Source organism: Alosa sapidissima, chromosome 21 (genome assembly GCF_018492685.1).
Source record: "Alosa sapidissima isolate fAloSap1 chromosome 21, fAloSap1.pri, whole genome shotgun sequence".
Classification (NCBI taxonomy): Eukaryota; Metazoa; Chordata; class Actinopteri; order Clupeiformes; family Clupeidae; genus Alosa; species Alosa sapidissima.
Genome location: NC_055977.1, coordinates 23,143,255 through 23,159,363, shown reverse-complemented (window position 1 = coordinate 23,159,363; position 16,109 = coordinate 23,143,255). Strand labels below are relative to the sequence as shown.

At 48.0% G+C, this 16,109-nt stretch overlaps 1 protein-coding gene across 10 annotated transcripts in view; it reads left to right on the top strand.

Moving 5' to 3' along the window:
• Window positions 1-4,167: 4,167 nt before the first annotated feature.
• The window catches only part of ptk2aa (protein tyrosine kinase 2aa), a 57,719-nt gene continuing 45,777 nt past the window's right edge, over window positions 4,168-16,109 (top strand). For 4 of the 10 annotated variants that reach the window (XM_042075753.1, XM_042075750.1, XM_042075749.1 and 1 more), the window contains exons 1-2: window positions 9,570-9,986; window positions 12,878-13,107. In XM_042075753.1, coding sequence (XP_041931687.1) covers window positions 9,812-9,986; window positions 12,878-13,107 — 405 coding nt within the window. In that variant the 5' untranslated portion in view covers window positions 9,570-9,811. Of the gene's footprint in view, window positions 4,708-9,568; window positions 9,987-12,877; window positions 13,108-16,109 lie in introns of those variants that run through there. The other 6 variants (XM_042075748.1, XM_042075746.1, XM_042075754.1 and 3 more) reach the window with 4 other exon arrangements.

Below are 16,109 nucleotides of genomic sequence, written 5' to 3'. Positions count from 1 at the left end.
GCTCCATAATTCTATCATCCCTTGTCTGCGTGTGTCTTACTAATCCAGGTAAAGTGCTCTCAGTGAAGCCCGGAGCAGGTCGTGTCACGCACGTGACCCCTCCTTGATCTTGACATTGGGCCGCTCCGTGAGCTCGTAAAAAACAAAGGAACGTAGGGATGGCGCTAATGCATTTGTCCCAGACAGAATAGGTCAGTGGAACAACAGCTGACATAGCAAAGCAGGAGATCCAGAAGACGATGATGATGAGGAGGATGAGAGTGTTGATGGCCCACAACAGGGGCCTTTATCTCAGAAATGCCCCCCAGGTGTGAGGGGGGGGGGGAGTTGTGTGTCGTGGCCCGTCTGTGTGTTTACTGGCAGTGTCAGGTGGCGGTCAGTCCCATAGGACACACACCGCACCAGAGTTTATCTCCAAACGGCAGGGAGAACTGTGACTCGTCTCCGAGTCCCTCATTTAGAAGGGACAAAGCCAGCAGCTCTCAGGCAGGCAATCAGAGGGTCTCTGCTGCTGGGGAACATCCACCATATGGCCTGGGTTTGTTTGCTGGGGTAGGGAAGGCGTGTTTATTTCCCCCGAGGTGCAGGCCTGGTTGTGGAGCTTTTACACCCTCTTTGTGTGAGTCTCTCCCTCTCCCATCTCTCCCTCTCTATTTCTTTCTTTCTTTCTTTCTCTCTCTACGAGGACAGGCTCTCTGTACTCTAGCTGTCGCCTCTTTAATTATTGACTCCACGCTTCACTAAATCATACCGTCATGAGTGTGTGTGTGTGTGTGTGTGTCTGCCAATCTGTCGTCTACTGTGTTTGGAGACACACAAGTGCGGCAGTGCGAGCGGAACCCCCTTGCGCCATGTAAATGGGCTGGGTGTGTAAAACGGTCCTTTTGTGTTTTGAATTGTGTGTTTGTGTTTGTGTGTGTGTGTGTGTGTGTGTGTGTGTGTGTTGGGGGTGAACGGTGGAACAGTGGGCCGGATGTGAGGGGTTTGTATGGGAAGAGCACCTCTCCCTCCCCTGGGGTCTGCACCCAGAGCCACCCTTTGTCTGAGCCAGCGCCACGCGGCCCTCTGCTAGAGCCCACATGAATGGCCATTAGGGCAGCCGGCTGTGCTGCAGTCCCCTCCACCGGTGTGTGTGTGTGTGTGTGTGCGTGTGTGTGTGTGAGTGAGAGAGAATGGAAGAGAAAAAGATGCAAGTAGACAATGGCTGAAGTGGCTTCATGGACTTGTCTCTTGCCCACTCTCTCACACACACACTTATTTTATCTCCCACACACACACACACACACACACACACACACACACACACACACACACGTTCACAAACATCTAAAGGATGTGTGATGCTTCATAATCCAAACTGCCAGACCAGTCAACCCTGATTTCCTTTTATCCATAAAGCCCATTTTTCCTTTCCATAATCGCACATTTGAACCGTTTTTGATTTCCTATGAAAATGAAGAAATTGAAGGAGACAAGGAAAGAATCTGTGGGGCAAAGGACAAGAAATAATATCATGAAAGGAAAACTGCTGAGAGGAAGAGTAGAGACTGTTATTCCTCACACAGCCCCTTAAGCGTGTTTTTAATAAGGCCTTTTAATTGTGTGTATTTGTGTGTGTGTGTGTGTGTGTGTGTTTTGTTTGACTTGGGCAACTGGAGGATGCTATCAGAGTGGCATTTCCCTTCTAGGAATTGCTCTCATTTAATAGACGGGGGGTGGGGGAGGGTGTGGTGAGGCCCTAATGTTATCGCTGACTTCCAGGGATTTACTTCAAATGGATGTTTCAGTTTGCCTCTGTGGATTTCACTGAGTTCGTGGTAAGCTGGAGAGAGATCCCCTGGTGATAAAGCCATGATTGGCTTTATGGTGCAAGCTGTCCCTCTGACTGTGTGTCCCCTCGCCACACACACAGACGCACACGCACGCACACACACAGGCAGGCAGACAGACACACACACACACACACACCGACAGACACACAGATGCAGCCTAACCATCATCTGCTCTTATACCACTCAACACTGGAACAGGAGAGAAAAAGAGCCCTCAAATGCACATGCACATAACAGTTCACAAACATAATTATAGAACTACTGCAAATTGACACTACGAAGGATGGAGGTTTTTTTGAAAGACAACACAGTCGCTCTCTTTATATCTTTCTTTTGCACACACACTCAAGTACACATTGGTATAGCCCATCCATCAGCTCTGATACCTTTCAACATGACCGAACAAATAGCCTTTTCATGTAGCAGACACACACACAAACACACCTTTTAGGTTTGCATCTGCTCTGACCACTCACAAGGCAGCTAGAGAACAAAGAGCACAACCACCACAACAGCACATGCACACACACACACACACACACAAACACACACATTTATATTGTATACATAGATTCAATACATTCCCAAAACCACTTAACCCATGTTTCAGGATTAATCCATGTCATATGGGACTGGGCTTGTTTGGGCCCCTGGTGAAGTGAAACGCAGGTGGTCATGTTGCAGTGGTGAGTGAGCTCACCACTGGACGTGCAGAATGGCTGCGACAGGGTAGAGGAAGTCAGAGCTGGCCATTCGTGGGAACATTGGCTGGTACCACCAATCAATTGTAATTGACCCTGAAATAGAGCGCTATTGATTGGGGCTTTTATTTTGGCGGACACTGGATATCCTGCCTCTGGTGGTGATGGTACTGCTGCTGTATGCGGGGTTGTCATGACAACAGTGGAATTTGAGGAGCTTGTCTGTCCGTGATGAACTATCTCCTCTCACTTCTGCCGTCCACCCCCAACCCCTTGCCGCAGTGGACACTAGCTAGCGCACAGACAAACACAGACGCGTCCACTCTGTCTCGCAGCAAAGCACACACAGGCATGTGATTCGCTCTGACTGATTAAGTATTCAGAGCCTCTACTAACACAAGCGCCTGTCGTTCAGTCACTGTCCAGTCTGTGGCAGCGGCGCAGTCATATTCCACCACTCTGACTGTACCATACCAGGCGAGACGTGCGGCTGCTGTCACGCCGCTCTGCGTCTGTCGCCACGGGCGACCAGACAAACACAGATGAGGCGTAGACTCTTTAAGAATTCAGTGCGGCGGCTCAATGCTGATTTCCTCTCGTGTTTGTTTTGGGCTGAATGGAGAAAGAGTGACAGACACCCTGCCTTGTCTCGGGGTGAGAATGGATACTTACTTTGAGTTCTCGAGTGACTGGCTGAAGAGACATGAAGGCAAGGGCATTATGCCAGATGCATTGTGGGATAAGTGCAGAGAGAGAGAGGGAGGGAGAGGTAGAAAGACTGAAAGAAAGAAAGGAAGAGCGAAGAAGGAGAGATTCTGGGGGCTGGTCACTGTGACCAGGGTCAGCACTGATTTGCAGCTCTCTTTTGGATAAACACCAGTGGGCCTCTATCAATAGGCATGGGGGGGGGGGGGGGGGGGGGGGCGGGCATGCGGTGGGGGCGGTCATGCGGTGGGGGCGGTCTGATTAGCATATTAATGTGACTAATACTAGCCCCAGGCCCTCCCCCTCCGTTCTTTTGGATGCTAACCCCCCTTCTGTTCCTCACTGCTCTTGTAGCTGAGCTGGGGTGCACACACACACGCAGCCTCTCTCTCTGCCTCACCAGCATGTGTGCGGCCTTAGTGTGCGGGCTTAGTGCACATGTGCTCTCCTCACTCTTCTCCTTCCTCTGCTCATCCTCTGCTTTGCCTCCACTACTAACCTGCTGTCTTTTTTCCTGCTGCTAAGCCAGTGCATGCATTTGTATTCACTTACACTCTCCTGAGTTGTTTTTCTGCCTGTGCGTTTGTTTGTTTGTTTGTTCGTTCCCCTTCTGCGGTGCTTTTCTCTTTGGCTGTCTCTGTGCAGTTGCATGCGCTCAAAAGTGTCTCTGTGTGAAATTGCTTCCAGTCTTCGCTGTTTGTTCTCCTCCTTCACATTTTGTTTGGCCCTGCCTCTGTTGTTTCTCTACCTCCACACTTTTTTTTGTTCCTGCTCTCGCCTTCTCATTTTCTGCTCGCCTCGCTCGCTCACTCGCTTTCTGACCCCGTCCCATGCGCTCATGCTCTCCTGTTGCATGCTTCGTCCAGTGATCTCTGCACTGTAGTGGGACAGAGGGAGGGAGAGAGGAGGAAGAGGGGGTAGAGAGAGGGAGAGAGAGGGAGAGAAAGGGTTGGGTGTCAGAGAGTGCTGTGGTTGCCGGGTGCCGGGGCAGGATTAATATTCCGGGGCAAGGCTTGCATTGCAGCGGGAGGCTTATTCCCAGCCGCTGCTCACCCTCTCCCTCCGTGGCTCTCTAACGGGCTTGACCACGCGCCGCACCACTCCACCACCACACTGGACCTCCCTGCAGACGGACTAGCGCCCACAGGAACCTGCTCAGTGTTTGGGAAAAACGTTTCTCAATGGAGCCTCTACAGCAGGAGTTGTGGTCACACTGCATCACGGAATAGGACTGTACATCAGCTTGAGTGGATTCACAGACTGGTCTTTTGAGGAGCAGTGTGCAGCAGGAGTAGTGTGTGTGTGTGTGTGAGAGAGAGAGTGTGTGTGTGTCGCTCCTATGCGTTTCTGTGAGAGCGCTGCTGGATGCTGGCCAGCAGCGCCGGCGCCTGCACCAGGAGTGGAGAGACAGCCGGCCGGCCGCATGGAATCCCTGGGCTGCAGCCCCTTCCCCATGTGCTGGGCCAGAGGTACCCGTGCGCTCACCCCCCACTCTCCTCCTCCCACATCTCTTCCCTTTCTTCCTTTCTTTTTCCCCCCATCCTCTTCTCTTCTATAATCTACCCCTCCACCCATCTTTATTTGCTTATCCTGTTCTTTTGAACTTTTCCCCTTCATCTGTTCCCCAATATGTTTCCTCATGTTATGACCCTCATGCTATAGACTTAGACTCTCTATCCTTTTTCTCGTCTTCCTCATCGCTCTTTATCTCCTCCTGTTCATGTGTCCGGCATCATGTCTGTAGTTTGCGTGCCCTCTCTTCACCGTTATGGAGTATCAGTGTGTCAGTGTTGATGCTCAGTATTATGGCTCTCAATGGCAGTGTGTGTGGGGTGATTTGGTGGCAGCCGTGGCCCACTGGTTAGCACTCTGGACTAACCAGTGGGCCACCGGAGGGTTGCCGGTTCGAGCCCCGACCAGTGGCAGCGGCTTCTCCTGACGGACGACTCAGGGTGATGCTGAGACTCATTAGCTCATCTACTGTACACTGCCGTGACACTTTTCATTACTGATCACAGATCAGTGTCCTACAGCTCACCAGTGGCTTAGTTTTGACAGGTTGTTGCAATCCTTACGTTTTTAATGATGGTGCGAAAGGTTTTTGCTTCAGCTTAGCTGAAGGTGTTTGTAGCCCATGCGATTTGCAATGTGTATGTGTGAGAGAGGGAGAGAGGGAGGGAGAATTGTAAATCAATCGTGCTGAAGACATTTCACCATCTGTGCACATTCATTTTCTTAGCGTGTAAAATGTCAGGCTCAGCGACTCTGTGCTTGTGTGTGCTTGTGATTTGGTTTTGTATGCGTACTTTCACACTTGTCTGCATTGATTTAGTGCCCTCGTACTGACCAATCACAGGCCTAGATTCAGCTTTTACTTCAGGCAGGTGCACCTGTTTCTGTTTTTTTATGAAAACAAATGAACTTGGTCCTATAGAGAAAGGCCCCTTTTAGAAACCGGGCAGAATTGTTGAAGCATGCTGATATCTAAAGTCTGTTCTGAAGCATATTTGTTTGGGACCTTTTATTTATTTGAATAAATGGATGAGTCAGAGGCTCACAGTCTGCTGCGCTGTCGGAAGCCAAGCCAGTTTGTCACCCTGTGCTGAGCTGCTTCCTTTGGCAACATCCTCGTTAGGCGGCTGCTTGTTAGTGGGCTAAGACGCACCTGGGTGATGCAATGCTGCGTTCCCCATCACCTTGCTCTCTTGGGCGCCTGTCATCTCCTGTAGTTGAGGGAACATGAGGACATGCAGACATCCGTTGTCATAACATCTGCAGCAAAGATTTCAGACGGTCATAAAGAAAGCTGTATTTATTTATATATAAGGGTCAGAAACCAAGCATTTATGTGATTGCTTAATTCTTAATAAGAGCATTAAAGAGGGGCCCCTTATATGTAAACGTGTGTGTGTGTGTGTGTGTGTGTGTGTGTGTGTGTCTGGTTAAGGCTTAGGCTAGGTTGGGGTTGCATATAACTCAGCCATCCAGACCCTCTCTATATATCCCGCTCAGGTTGCAGTGTCTGTCTTAATGCAGCAGATCCAGAGATTAGGCCGTGCTGTTTTCACAGCAGTGGAGTGAATCCCACGAGACACACACAATCAGCGTTCCTGCTAATGGACCCCAGCCCACTGGGAGATTTCAATGATTTATGCCTGATATTCCGACATCAGGGCAGGGTTCTCACCGCCAACTTAAACCCGGTCATGTTTAATGGTCTCGCTACTCCGATGTTTCGTCAGGAGTCACTCAGGAGTGACCCAGGATCTCTTGGTTTAACCCGACACCAAGAAGTCACTCAAACATGGCCTCATTAGGTAATGGAACCCATCAAATCCATGCTGTAATGGGAACCATGATGCTATAGTGCAGTGAAGACTACATAACTAGATACTGTATGCTAGATTACCGAATCGTATTTGATAGGGGGAGCCTAAGTCCACAGGTTCTAGATGGTGGCTAATGGCACTGTTTATGCATTCCTGTGCCAGAGCTTGTTAAAGATGGTGCAAAAGGAAGAGTGAAGATTGTTGGGTGGATCTCTTTTCCGAGCACGTAGCCCTTGTGTGTGTGTGTGTGTGTGTGTGTGTGTGTGTGTGCTCTCTGGTCTTGGCAGCGTGGCCTGGCCCCGTCATGCTGTGATCTATGGGAACCGGAGGGCCCATGTTTCACCAGTGTAAATCACCTTTTCCTGAAAAGATAAGCCGCCACAAGGCTCACAAGGCCTGATGCAGGCAGCAGATTGGTTAAAGCGGCTAAAAAGGCCTGATATGTTTCTCTATGTTAATGTTTTTAAGGCCACCACCCCCCACTCCATCCCCGTGTGATCATAGAAATATCTCCTCAAGTAATTGCACTAAGTTGTTCTGTCAGGTGGATGTTTGTGTAGAGGTCTAGATGTTTGTAGATGCCTAGCCCAGCCCTGCCTTTGTAAACAGCTCAACATTGTGTAGTACAGTAGCCAGACTAAGGCATGGGAGTTTACATCATCCCAACCACTTCCCCCAAGCAGGGACAAACAAAGGCTAGAACAGAATCGAAAACAATCAACGTCAGTTATAAGTGATCACTGTCTTCCTGTCCCTTGCTCTACCAGTGTTTTGTATCACGGCAGCAATCACCTAGTTTGGGCCACAGCCTGGCTCTTCCCCATGCTTGCTCATGAATAGAATAGCTCTTGTTTTGTGCAGCGATTCCCAAAGTTTTTTTTTTCTTCTCTCCCCTCCAAGCCTCCCAGGCTGTAGCCTACTTGACAACTTGGCGCCGAGAGCCAAATCCCTCCCTAAATAAATTTCAATAAATCTGCAAGTTTTATTTCGCATGGGGTGAGTCTCCTCCTCCTGCGGCGTGGTTTATGCAAACACGGGTTCACCCGAGGTGCGAGGTCGAACACTTTGTCAGGTGGGAAAATGGCTAATCTGGCCCGAGGAATGGATGTGGTCGGCTGGTAGGCTGTTTGACTGGCAGCCAGAACATTGTCCTAGTGGAGATTATATAAGCCCACCACCCTCACCCCTTGGTGACAAAATACAGTCTCAGCGTGTTGAGCACACAGCCACACAAACACAGTATGTACTGAATGCACATTAAACATTAACTGACAACATGCATGTTCATACTGTACATATAGACACATATACACACACACACACACACACACACACACACACACAAATGGCTCTCACCCAGGCTTAAAACCAATACTGTGTGTTGTCGTTGCTGATCAGATGATCTGTGGGTATTGGAGAAACATGGGTGATTGAGGGCAGCGCAGGATTCTGTTCTGTGACATAACATAACCTATTCTTCTCTGACCCAGCAAACACGATTGAGTGACAATATCCTTGTTCTGCTGCTCTGCTAGAGACATTTATTGATGACACCTCCCCACACACACCCCCACCCCCATATTATTTTTTGTTCAGACCAATGGTTCTCATCCTGCTCTCTCAGCACTCTGGGCTGTCCAGCTTGTGCCTGTCTGAATCCTTTTTTTTTTTTTGTGGCTCCGCTGTGTTCTGTCAGGGTGCCATGTCTTTCCTCACTGATGCCTCTTTTTTATCACTGGACATAGAGAGCTTCTTTTGTGTGCCGCCATGGTTACCCAGCAGCCACACAGAAAGGAGACGCCACAAGATGAGTGCCATCCGACGTGAAATTTCTCTTCTTGAGGAACACCCACAACTGCCCTCTGGCCTTTGCTGCTGTGCATGGCATCCTGGGTGCCATTAATTTAGCTTTTTCTCATAAAAATATATTTAAAGGTTAACTACATCCATAGATTTTTAGCTATCAGCCTGACTGTCATGGTCATCTTCTCCTAAATGCACCACTGCACACATACTGGAGATGGAGATGAATGAAGTGCAGACTTAGAGATTCAAGAATGATCATTTTTATCCCAATGTGTGCATTCTTCTCCTTGCTATGAGGATTCCTGCTGAATAAGTCTAATTCCTGTTGCCAAGCCCCTTTTAATGTCTTTCCTGAGCCTCATAATGTTTTGGGCTGCTGGCAGTTGGGCGTGCTTCAGCATTGATCTGACAGGGTTCAGACGGTTAGTATTGTCCAGCTTCCTGAGTTTCCTGCACAGGGATTCTGTGCGTCTCCTGATAAAAATAGCTCTTTTGTCTTCGCAAATTCGTCCGTTTACTTTAGCGCCCTTGAAAAAGGCACTCGAGTCTCTCTTCAGTGTGAACACTGTGTCCTAACACTGGACACTGGAGCCTCAAGCAGAGATATCTAGTAGTCTTAGATGTCAGCTGTGTGTCTCAAAGAAACTTTTGTCTAAAGAAAATAATTTGTATGAATTGAAGTCCTACTGTGGTCCAACACAGAGACTGTGGTATGTGATCACCACAGGGGGAGACTACTGTGGAATGTCTTCGCAAAGCCAGATTTGTGCCTCATTAAATTGAGTATTAATGGCTTTCATGTAATGAGCTCATTTTCTGGTTATCAATTTTTTAAGCGACACTGATGGATTTTAAGAGCTCTCCCAATTAACTCTGTGAGGATTTTTTTTTTTTTTTAAAGTTTCCTTTTTTTTTCATTTTGTCTCTGAAATGTACATGTAGCTATTCAAGGGTTAACATTCAATAAGTGGAGAAGTTAGCTGTGTAGGACCCACCCTGTGGCTGTTTACATTGGCCCTGTTCCCACTAAGCCATGCTGGGCTTGTTTACACCTTCAGTCGACCAATCGGCACTCTCAGGGTTTTCCGCTACTTACGCCAGATGGCCAATCACAGGCCTTATCCCTTGGTGGGCCACTCCCTCCCTCCCAAATACCTGGGAGGCTGAGTAGAGGGAATGGGGGAGAGAGGAGAACAAGGCCGCCCCTGCCGCTCCATGGAACCTGTGCGTGACTCAGTACCCGAACTCGCAGTGTCGACAGGCATTGTGATAGACAGGACATGACGTGTGTCAGAGGAAAGAGGTGTGTATGTCTGTCTAAGAGAGAAAGAAAGGAGAGAGACATAGAAAAGGAGAGACAGAGAAGACGGTCAAGAAAGGGACTTTTTTTTTTGGGGCTGCTGTCTAAACCCCAGACAGAACACCCCATGAGAACTACATGAGTCTGACAGCTGCGACATTGGCTCCGACTGCCTCAGGAGAAGTTGTACGTCGCTCCTTGTCTTCGTCTTCTGTTTCTGGGTACACTCATCCTATGTATTCAGAAGACTACGGCTGCTTCTCCCCACGACATTCCAAAGTGCCATGCGTTTGCTGGCCCTTCATGCTCAAAGGTAGGAGAACTTTGTCAAGACAAGTAGTGGTCAGGTTCTCTCATTACATTATGTTGCCTTTTCATTGCCTCTTGCTTTCATTTCTATTGAAAAAGACCGGGAGTGTCTTATCATTCTGTGCAGTCGTGTTTTGTCTTTAGCTCTGTATCTGAATGGCCTTTTTGAAGGCTTTCTCATGATGTTGTGTGCTTAGTGTGGTCAAGTGGGTGTGGTGGTGTTCTCTGTGCTCATAATAATACGTGGGGGCTTTGATGTCCTGTTGCCCGACTCATGAGTGCCGTGTTTGTGAGCGGAAAGGGCAGGCTCGACTTTTACAGTGACCGCACTGTAACATGTTCATACGGCACAATTTGGGACCTTTCACAGCTTAGCAATCATCTCTGAGTGTTCACATCAGGCTGCATTGGGACAAAGGGCCGTCTCAGTTAAGTTGGGTTGTGAAAAGCTAATGTGGACAGTGTTGAGTATGAAAAGCTTTGTGTGTCTGTGTGATTGCTAATCTTGGTATACTAAAATCATGTGTCCATTAGAATTACCAGAGATTGATAAATGCTAATCTATATAAAATGTTTTGTGAATAAAATACCACAATCCAAAAGAGAACTCGCACACCAGTAGTAGCTGATGCAAAGATACAGAAAGTTAATTTCATCAAAGAATAAAGTCCAAAGTGCTCAGTGCTCCCCGGTCATGTGCAAAGCGTTTTTCGGTCATCAGACCATCCTCAGTGCAAACTTCATTTTCACTCTTTAGTTCACACTCTTTTGGATTGTGGAACTTTAAGACTGGAACTAATGCACCCGCCAGGCCTTGAGTTGTTGGCACGATACCCTGCTGTTTTCCTGACTTGTGAATAAAATACAAAATTTATTTATCAGACTATTCTTGGGGGGTCATCCTCCACACTCGGTTGTGTATTCAGAGAATTTGTCACATCATACTATGAAGAAGGGTATCTCAATTTAACTCAATTTGTTAATAGTGTCATAATTATATTGAGGATAGAAAAAGCAAGACAAGCTAAAGTGTACTAATTGAGATATTGAACCAGTTGGCAGTGTTGGCCTGTAGGGCTTATTCAGTCCAGCACTGTTCCACTGGGTGGTTCATGTGTCTGGGCTCTCCCGTTACTGTTAGCATTAGCGAGCGCGAGGCCCCACAGGGGCGTGTGCACTGGCTACAGAAATGCGTCTAATCTGTCTCTGTAATGGCTTGAGCAAACAAACAAGCTCGATGGCAGAAGGGGCGGGTGGTCTGTGTGTGTGTGTGGGTGGGGGTGGGGGGGGGGGTTGCAGATGACCAGGAGCTATGCAGCTCTCATTGACTGCGGAAGGACGGAGCAGCCGCGCCCCGAATTGGCGCTCTGATCCTAGCAGGACATCTGACGGGCTGCCCTTACCCTGCCCTGTCCAGCCATGTCCCCCTGCTCCCATCCTGCAGTTATCAGCCAGGCTGAAGATATGCACTTGTTGACAGACCCAATCGGGTGCACATTATCACAAGTAATTGCACAGCAGACACCATAGGCGATGACAAGTATTCATATACAGTATGTATAATATCTATTTATCGCTCCTTGCTACCAGTTGCAGGCCGTTAGTCTGGACACTTCCAGCACGGAAGAATTGTTATCTGTGACGACGTAAACCATGCCACATCCACTGTAATTCCCTTTTTTCTGGAACTTTAGGAGGCTTTAGTGGTGAAATGCCTCTGGTTCCTCACTGGCCACTAATTGGGAGTGTGTGGAGCGGGTTTATGTCCATATCTAGTAAAACGAAGGCTTTCTCCTCACAGCACTTTCCCTCTCCCCAGAGCACACGCACTGTCGCCCCTTAACTTCTGACGCCTCTGGAGCCAGCGAGCCCCATGAAAATGAGTAGTGCTGACTAAAAAAAAAGGCTGGGTTTATTTTTACCCTCCGCTCTCCCTCCCTTTGGATTCAAGCGCGTTCTCACCCCAGAGTCTTAGACTGGCGTCGGTGCATCAGGAACCCGTCAAACACTGGCCTCTTAAGCTGCGGACTTGATCCCTGTTATGTTGTCACCATTTTTTTGTGTATTTCAAACAGTGTTTTCTCACAAAGGGACCCTTTGGATGTGGTTGGACTAGCATTCCGGGCTTCTGCCTGTCATGACCATATCACATGCAAAGGGGTGCAAAGATCAAACGGCAGTTGTGATTGGTTTTGTGTTGTACGCTACACCGTGCATAATACTGCTTTTTTAATGCATGTTTGAGCCACTCTGAGCAACTGCTCTGAGGGAGACTTGACTCCATGGCAGATTCCTTGGGCTCAGGTTCACAAGGAGACGGTGCAGATAAGCAGGGCAACCTTTTGATCTTTAGGTCACACTATGTTCCATCTCTTCTGGTCTCTCTCTCTCTATCTCTCTCTCTATCTCTCTCTCTCTCTCTTTCTTTTTCTCTCTCTTCTTAGTTTTTCTCTCTCATGTGTGAAATCATATTTGGATAGGTTTCCCCCCTTGTCGACGATTCTCACTTCAGAGCGGGTGTGATCGTGGAAAGGACAAATGAGAATTTCACACCTCAAATCCCTTCCACATTCTGCCTTTCACAGCTATAAATCCAGTGATCCACCATTCGCTCCTTCTCAGAGACACAAATCACACGTGAAAACAGAGGTGTGAAGGCTGCCGAGAAAGCCAGTTTTGAACAGTTGTTCTCCGTAAAGTGTTATGCATTCAATATCCCTACTTACCTTACCTCTCCCTCTCCCTCTCCCTCTCCCTCTCCCTCCCTCTCCCTCTCCCTCTCTCTCTCTCTCTCTCTCTCTCTCTCTCTCTCTCTCTCTCTCTCTCTCTCTCTCTCTCTCTCTCTCTCTCTCTCTCTCTCTCTCTCTCTCCATCCCCGACCTGATTCCTCTGCAGAATATGACAGACACCTAGCACACAACAAAGGCATGGCGACGGCGGCGTACCTGGACCCTAACCTGAACCACGCCCTGGCCGCGGGGGCCAAGTCGCGCCTCAGCACGGGGACGGAGCGTGCCCCAGCGGCGCCGGACCGGGTCCTCAAGGTCTTCCACCACTTCGAGAACAACAGTGAGCACAGCACATGGTCCAGCAACATCAGGCATGGGGACGGCACTGACGTCCGGGTAAGAGGAGGCCATTACTGCCATGGGTGTGTGTCGGGTGGGGTGGGTGTGGGGCGGGTGGGGTGGTCAGTCAACTGTGAAAAGGGAAAAGGTCAAGCACGCCTCTTGATGTGTGTATTTTCCAGACACAGGCTCAGTCGCTCACTCTCCCTCTCGCTCACTCGCTCATCCACTTACTCCTACAGTGCACACAGTCACTCAAAAGGGCATGAATAATTGACGTGATGGAGTCGCTTGACTGTTGGACACTGTACATGGATGTTCCTATCGATCGGCATTGCGTAAGGAGAGCAGCGATGTGCAGTCAATGTGCCTGGTGTGTCGATATTCATGCTTTGGCACAGACAGGAAGAGATCAGTCCCCAGCCAGTTCTTGCCTAATTGGTGAGCGGACAAAATTAATCTTGTATCTGCAAGAGAACTGTATGGATTTAGTTTGTGGCTTTCATTGTGCTGTTGTTTTAGGGCTTTACTTTAAAGTGTATGCCACAATAGCCTCTTAATTCAGTGTTTTGAGACGCTGAGACTCACTGAAGCCTTTTTAGAGAGGAAGTCAGTCTGCCTCCAGTTGTGACATGTTAAACAATGGCTGACTTCTTTCATTGAATGTACAGTATCATGTCTTGCTTACTCAGAAAGAACAGGTCACTAAAAAATGAATATCCCTCCCCCACTGGCTGACGGTAATCATCATAAGTATTGAGTTCATTGCCGTTATTGGTCTCCAATTTCCGCGCGGGGTCGAAAAGATGGATGGAGGTCTCGTGTGTTGGGAAGCAGATGCCGTATTGATCCACGGGCTCAGAGGAAGGGACTGCTGGGATCCGTGTGATATCCGCTCCGAGGATAAACGTGCCGTTCCCAGACCGTCCCCACAGAGGTCTCGCATATCCCGGAAATCCTCCCAATATCAAATCCATTTTAATAGGCATCTGCATTTTTTGGTCTAGCTCTGTAATTCCACTGTCTGGCTGCATCCTGTTTTCTATTGAGGCGTTTGTGCTGTGACTGTTTCTTTTGTTATTGTTGACCGACTGAAGGGACAGTTAGTGGAGTGGACAGACAGAGGAGAGTGTGAAAGACCCGAAAGGCCTTTGTTGCGTTTAACTCCATTACATATCAGACTTTTCCGAAGAGTCTTAGTTAAAGTAGATTTGGCAGCCCTCCAGTGCTAGCACAAAATATGTGGTCAGTCGCGGGTCAGACTACAGAGCTGCCCAGTGCTAAGCTGTCAAGCCACTCTGCTCCGGCATTGGATCTTATACTCCGGTGAGGGTATAGGGTTGCTCATGCTCCCAGATCAGATATTGTTTTTCCCATGCCTGGCCCAGGAGGTGGTTTACTGCTGTTTCTTCCATGGCATTGTTGTCTGTGACCTTAAAAATAGACACTACAATTCTGACAAGTGATAATGTGTGCTGTCATCTTCTCCGAAAGGGTGTTTAGATTGCTGTTTATGTGTACCCTTAGCAAGCATTCATACAACACAATGCAGGATTGATCAAATACTCGTGTAAGTCTTGCCACAAGCCCTCAGCGGGAGAGGATAAATGGAATAAATCTGGGAAGATGAGCCCTTCCAATTCAGTATTGTTTCCTTTCCTGTGCAGGGGGAAATATGTATTCATGTTACATGCCAAAGCAGTCTCCCCACAGCACAAAACATATTGAATGTCAAATCAAATAATTATCCCAGCACTGCACACCTACAATTAAGCCATAAGGAAGCTCTGAAGACAGAAACAAATCATACACCCCTCTGTAGATAATGGTTCTGAAAGAGGATTCGGGTTTGGTTGCAAAATGGGAAGAGAAGGAAGTCAGCTGAATGTAACCAGCTGTGCATTCTTTTGAACTGGAGCCGAAGCATTTTTTGTTCAAGGTTATAGATTTGTTGTGGATTCTGGAGGCATAAGAGCTACCAGGACACCTACACAGAGATGTTTTCTTAAAGCTGACTCCATAAGAGTGCATTTGGAAAATGTATTCCTATTCTGTTTTTGAGCTCAATCTGGTTTGATCATATGTTTTTGTGCTGGATGAAATACTAGTTGACGTGGCAAACGAAAAAATAATCTTTCATTTCAGTCCAACTAAGGATTTGGTTTGTATTTGTCAGATAGGCTAGTACAACTCTCAACTCCTAGTTTTGATCACTGTGGTCCTTAGTCTTGGGGTCTTCTGGCAGCTTAGCGGTCTGTGCCCTGTCCACTCGACATAGTGAAAACGGAGCAGACAAGGCTCCTCAGACATTAAAGCGTTGACAAAGCCCTGCTCAATATTTAATCATTCTAATGGCGGCTTTGGAGATGACCTGCTCCTCTGCAAAACAGAGATAACAGATCGGCTCAGGGATTGGCCTGGTCTGTAATCTCCTGAGGGAAGTCACCCACTGCCACACTCTCATCTCTACCCCCTCTGCAATTCTCAAGTCGTATCATTATTTATTTACTCTAAATGTTAATGTCTTTTTTTTTGAAGTGGAGATAGTCATTTACTATTTTATAGGGGATACTTTGTGTGAAATGTCATTTAACAGTTCTCTTTTTTACAAATCCTGTTATCCTGCTATTGAAGACCAAAGGCCATACTTATATGCAGATATAAGGAATACAGATGGTACATGGTAGCTAGGTCACACCTGCAAAACATAGTCAGTATTCTATACTAGAATCAGGAGTCTAATCTTCTGGTGCAACCTCAGCCATAAGGAGGCTCTAAACCCTAAGAACTAGAGAGTAGACTGTGGGTACACTATAGCATCCAGCATTCCTAGCCCCCTTTGCCTTGTACTCGTCCTGCTCATTCAGATGTGAATCAGACAGACATCTTTCCCCTTGTACACAACCCCACCCACTTATCATGACCCATCCCCCACCTCAGCCGCTGCGCTCCTCTGTTCATGGGCAGTCACCATTAAAGGGAAACTGGGCCATCTCTGGACCTTGGGGATACTCCGCCAAAGCAGCGGCATAAATATGCAGAGACTTCTGCAGTGTTTG